At 39.8% G+C, this 5,731-nt stretch overlaps 3 protein-coding genes across 3 annotated transcripts; 2 read left to right on the top strand and 1 right to left on the bottom strand.

Moving 5' to 3' along the window:
• Positions 1-1,955, top strand: LOC114732907 (uncharacterized). The gene is made up of 2 exons (XM_028920285.1): positions 1-117; positions 1,149-1,955. The coding sequence occupies exons 1-2, from the start codon at positions 79-81 to the stop codon at positions 1,902-1,904; spliced, it is 795 nt and encodes a 264-aa protein (XP_028776118.1). The 5' UTR covers positions 1-78; the 3' UTR covers positions 1,905-1,955.
• Positions 1,956-2,466: 511 nt separating this feature from the next.
• On the top strand, positions 2,467-3,060 carry LOC114732904 (E3 ubiquitin-protein ligase RING1-like). The gene has a single exon (XM_028920281.1). The coding sequence runs from the start codon at positions 2,467-2,469 to the stop codon at positions 3,058-3,060; it is 594 nt and encodes a 197-aa protein (XP_028776114.1).
• A 523-nt stretch (positions 3,061-3,583) lies between these two features.
• On the bottom strand, positions 3,584-5,731 carry LOC114732908 (60S ribosomal protein L23a-1). Its single transcript, XM_028920286.1, has 4 exons — positions 5,707-5,731; positions 5,560-5,617; positions 4,289-4,652; positions 3,584-3,929 (listed from the first exon to the last, which is right to left on the bottom strand). The coding sequence occupies exons 2-4, from the start codon at positions 5,573-5,575 to the stop codon at positions 3,845-3,847; spliced, it is 465 nt and encodes a 154-aa protein (XP_028776119.1). The 5' UTR covers positions 5,576-5,617; positions 5,707-5,731; the 3' UTR covers positions 3,584-3,844.

Below are 5,731 nucleotides of genomic sequence, written 5' to 3'. Positions count from 1 at the left end.
CTTTCTTTTTTCCATTATTCCCTTTTTCTCCTTCTTCTGCTGCTGCTCCTCCTCTCTGACTACATCACGGGAACAACAATGGAAGATTTTGGGTCGTTATGGGCCTTTGAATCGGAGGTGGGTCTTTCTTTGCCTGTTTTTCCTTCATCTCCCTCCTTCCTGTTTGATCCTTCATTCAAAGTGTCTTCCTTTACGTCGGTTCTCTTTTTTTCAATGCCTTTAATGCCGAATCTTTCATTCGCTTCTCATAGAACTTAGTTTTTGCAATTGTCATTCCCTTTCACTTCTCTGGTGTCTATCTTTTTCTTCAAGCTTCAAACTTTCTGTTTTGTAAATTTCGCTGTTCCAGTTTTCTCTCTGCCACGATGAATAATACTACTGGACTGCGAATTGGTTTTGGTATATTCTTTCTGCTTCGCTCAATATTCGGACAGACTCCAGTACTGAAGAATAAACTTTTTCTGCTATTAATACTGGAGAATTGTGTCATGTGCGTGTATTGAGGACAAGGTGTGAACAATGGAAGATCTTTTTGAGAAATTTTATATCCTTCGGTCAGTCTTTGTTGTGTTTCTAGAATTTGCCTTTGGTTTGAAACTTCTTGAATGTGACAGAGCAGGCAGAAAAAGCCAGATATTTTTTTTTCCTTTTGATTTCCTTGATCCTACAGAAATCTTCGTTTTGAAAAGATGGGTTTGGTGGTGCCGACTCTAATTCTCAAATTTCTGATTTGTCCTTTTATTTTCCCACTGTACTAATTTATTCTGACCCCGTTTTATCCCGTAATTTGCTTTCCATAATTTGAATAGTTTCCTATTTTAAAAAATCTTTCGTAATTTGCAAGTTTGGGAGATTCGTGAGATTTTATCGTTCTACAGGGACTAAAATTAGGGTCCAAGTTCATGACTGCAAAAGCCAAATCTAACATGATCCTCGTGTCCAACGCACCAAACGTTGTCGTTTCCCTTGGTCATTTATACCCTCTTTTTAAAAAAGAAAAATGTTTCTCCTGCTCAAAATTCACTCCGTAACGCCCACCCATGGTCGGTGGCTTGGTGTCAACCACCGCAAGATCTTTTCATTAAGTTCATCGATGAGTCCCTCATGAAACTTTACGATGGTGACATTTTGTGTTTCGGAATATGCAGAGCATTGAGGAATTGAAGCAGAAGCTTCTTCATTCGATGATCGAACTAGAATCGGCAAACAAACTCAAGATGGAACTGTTCGATCTCCTCAAGGTTGTATACCATGAAAGAGACGAACTTCGAGAAGCACTCATGAAAGTTCTTCACAAGCTAGCAACCACATCATCGCCGAGTGTTCCCGAGGATAATGTCATTCCTCCGGTTATTCGCGAAAGTCTGATTATGTTGCCCAACACAAAAGCGAACTCAAGCACCACTGAATCCAACAGTCTCTCTCACGGTTCTTCCGCGGTAGATTCCTTTCTGGACGCAGTTTCTTCTCCTGATTTCTCAAACATGAATGTTGCCGATTCCCGAAACGTGGGTTTTTTCAATTCTGAAAAGACCCAGCGTGATCCTGCTAGTGTGGTTATTGAGAATCTGATCAAAGGAAAAGCTCTGCCTCAAAAAGGAAAGCTGCTTCAGTCTGTGATGGAAGCTGGACCGTTGCTTCAGACTCTTCTCGTTGCTGGTCCGCTTCCTTGTTGGAGAAATCCACCTCCTATTCAACCCATTAAGCTTCCACCTTTCAGCATTAAGGACTTGGAATCCCCAGCTCTATACTCGAATTCTTCTGGGTTTCCGATGAAAGCTCTCGAGACGTGTTCTTCAGCTTCTATGATGAACTTTGCTATTAATAACGCTGTTTCTTGGCAGTCGACCTCGACTGCGAGTTTTAACTACCAAGTTCCTGCAAGCAAGCGTCAGAGGCTTTGACCAGTGATTTTGATGCAGTATCAATTAGTGCCTTTATCTAAACCACTTTTGTAAATGGAGTTCGGTGATTGGTGTAAATGGCATACCCTTCTTTTGATTGATGTTTGAGTGACGTAGCCTTGTCGGTTTTCCCCGATGTTTATGTTTAGAGACAAAAAGGCAAATTTAGTTCTAATATGCTAATTCATGTTCTCTTCTCGATCATCCTCTGAAAGTACTATGCTAAATTTAGCTTACAGAGACATACAATTACAACATACCTGGACAAGGAATATCTAGACTAAGTCGATATAATATATACAAATTTGTCCGGCGCATACGTTAAGATATAGGCATAAAAGTATCTTTTTTTCAATTTTGGTGACTTTGATATTATCTATCTAATACAAGAATCATTACCATATGTGAAGCCTTAAATTTATCTCCGATTCTTGTGTCGCTACGAGGATTTATGTACTTGGGCAAGAACGTTCCGTTGCTTAATCCTCCTGTTAGGCCGCGATTTACTGGATTGAAATGCTCGGCAAAAGCCTTATTCCCTTGAGCTCATAACGAGGGGATCATGTCATCCAATTCTGGCACGCCTGAGGATGATTCTTTCTTTTGGGAAGCACACAAGGTATCCTCAGTTGTGATATTCTCTGCCATCTTCATCATACTAACTTTCTACAGCATATTTCATTGCCTCTTCTATAGAACCGCTCCCACTAGTTCCTCTAGAAACCGCACTTCAAGTGGGGATTTGGACGAGCCCGACCCTGATGATCACTATTCTAGACAGATTCGAGGTCGTGGGTTAGAGTTGGGGGTCATATCGGCTCTTCCGATGTCTCAGTTTAAGAAGAACGAGGGAACCAACAGAGAGTGCGCGATATGCTTGGGAGAGTTTGAAGAAGAAGAATGGGTTAAGAGACTTCCTAGCTGCGCCCACGTCTTTCATGTTTCCTGCATAGCCACGTGGCTTCGGTCTCACTCAAGTTGTCCTCTCTGCAGATCTAATGTCAATTATGATCATCTCGCTCTTAACTTGGACTCCCCTGTTTCTTACTACACATCGCTACGCGAGACGCTAAACAGAGAAGGCTCTTCGGTGCCAAGGGCTTCACAGTTAGGCCGTCAGGCATCAACAGTACAAACCATCTCATGTTCCAATTGATTCGCTTTCGTTTTTATCATTCCTAAACTCTAACGTTAGTTTTCCTCTCTCTCTCTTTTCCCCGGTTCATGGGATTGGATGGATTTTCCTATTTGATTTTTCAAATCCATAATTGCTTGCACCGACAAGCAACCATGGGAAGATAACATAGCAACGCCAGCATAGAAGTATCATTACAGTTGAGTACATTCGATCATGGAAGATAATAAATAGAACTTCGCCAATCAAAACTTTCATGTAATATCCTAAAGAAAAAGTTAGGCATCGAATTTTAAACTCTATTATCAGGTCACGCTTTCCTTGCGCGGGTACTTTGTGAATCCCATCGACACGTTCGAAACCCAACCTCGCTTCATTTCCGTAAAATATAGCGTGGATTGAAAAGGCACCTTTCAAATATCACAAACACAAACACGGATAACCATCTGGTGCCTTAGAGATCACGAATTTTTCATTTCTCACGAAATACCACACGAATTCCTCATCCGAAAAAAAAACGAAGAAAGAAAGAAACACCACAGAATTTTAAGCTAAAAACGCGAGGTCCCAGTCGGCTCATCCCTCCTACTGAATGAAAAGATCGTAGGCTCATTAAACCCACCAACTTAAAAAGTAAATTTCATGTCAAAATTGTAACCTGAAGTCTAGTTAATGACAATTGAACAGAAATAAAACAAAATATAGAACTCAACCATGTTTCGAAAGTCTCCTATGAATTACCTCTCCATGAAACTGCCTGACAACTTTTACAAGGAAAATAACAGAGGCGATGCAGGATTCACACTTAGATAATCCCAATTTTGTTTGCCACGTCCAATGCATCATAATCAGGAGTCAGCCTAACATATGCCTTCTTGGTGCCATCGGGCCTGTAATAGGATAAAGCAAATTTAGGGGAAATTGCAGCAAAGTTCCTCCACCAATCGATATAAGCTCAAACTAATTCTCCAGGTAGTAATCTAATACAAACCCAAACAATTTTTTACCACTTAAGCAAAAGAAAAATCCTAAGATTATAACTGCAAGTAAAGTTGTAAACACTATGCCAAGCACTTCAAGTTCTTTCCTCATATATATTAATACACAACCAAAAACCTATAAATGCCAACACATATCTAACTTGAACGACAATAAAAGAGAAAAGATGGCAAGGGGCAATATGGATCATAATTAGAAATGCTCCAGAGTCAACTGATTATCGTTAAAGCCTCAGTATGCAAAGGCTCACCTGATCAAGGTATTTACTTTCTTGGCCTGAATGTCATACATTTTCTTCACGGCATCCTTTATCTTCTTCTTGTCAGCACGTAGGTCAACAATGAAAACCAAAGTGTTGTTGTCTTCAATCTTCTTCATTGCAGACTCAGTAGTGAGAGGGTACTTCAAAATTTGATAATGATCGAGTTTATTCCTTGGTGGAGCACTAATACGAGGGTACTTGGGATTCCTAGCCTTTTTCAAAGTCTTTGGCCGATGGAATGTAACAGAGGTTCTGATTTTCTTGGCCTTCTTTTTGAAGGCAGGGCCTGACTTGACTGCTTTAGCAGTTTTCAAGGCCTGCGCCTTTGGATCAGTTTTCTTCGAACTATCAACTGATAAAATGGCTTGAATCAGTCACACAAGAACTCCAGCAACAATTAACTTTTGAAATAATGAAAATTCTAGAGCAGCCATTGCAAAAATCAATTCCAATAGTACTTGACGCATCAACCGTACAAAGAACAAGAATATCATCAACTGCACTCTATTGCATTACAATCACTTCTCCGTATCCTTGCTGAAAGGATATAATGAAACTTAAAGTTGTTTACTTCATCACTTGAAGAAGAAGAGAAGAATTTAAATCAACCATGCGAACAAAAATAAAAGCATATAATCTTAACTGGAAAAAAAGTACAATGTAAAGACAACTAGAACACGCAGAAGTGACGAACATAAAGCTGGCCATGGTCTCGAGATCGAGAGAGTTAACAATGTCGACAAAGGTGCTGAAGCAGTGTGAGCATTATAAATAATACTCACTTATTAACTCATACGAACGTTGAATTTGCCTTTAACAGCTAAATCTATTACAAGCCCATCAAGGATAATAAAGTGCTGTGAAACTAGCCTAGAAAAGCTTGCTAAGGCAATGCTGTCAAAAATATCATTCTTCAACAATAATAATTGCAAAAGGAACGAGATATTTCCGCTAAGCTAGGCAGTAAAGATTAGATATCCGAACTAGTTAATCAATTAACCCAACTTTTCACCCAAATCAACATCGAACTTCACAAAGTCTGTACCCATGCATTTACCCTGAAGAGAATTTACGTGAATGTAAAATAACTCCCGTAGAAAATGCAGGGACAACTAAGGAGAGGCACATCCCTTCTATTTGTTAAATGAGAAAATTCAATTACTACGTCATTATATTCGGCCGAATTTGAATATCATTGGTGCAAATCGAATGTTGATATGAAAAGCGGGGCAAATACTCGGTAGTGACGAGGGAAATACCTTTGCTCGGAGCCATGGGTTGCTGAAAATGATACTCGACCTATTCAATGCTCCAACCCTAAAAGAAAAAGTTGTAAGAATCAACAGTCGGAAACTGGAAAACAGAAGATCACTTGTAGTTAAATCATTCAAAATCCGCCATCGCACCTGCGCTAGAGGAGCAGCCGTCTAG

The sequence above is a fragment of the Neltuma alba genome, unplaced genomic scaffold (genome assembly GCF_004799145.2).
Source record: "Neltuma alba isolate B1F8T4 unplaced genomic scaffold, ASM479914v2 tig00012949_pilon, whole genome shotgun sequence".
Taxonomy (NCBI): Eukaryota; Viridiplantae; Streptophyta; class Magnoliopsida; order Fabales; family Fabaceae; genus Neltuma; species Neltuma alba.
The sequence above is the reverse complement of the archived record's forward strand: the minus strand, read 5'-3'. Positions and strand labels throughout refer to the sequence as shown.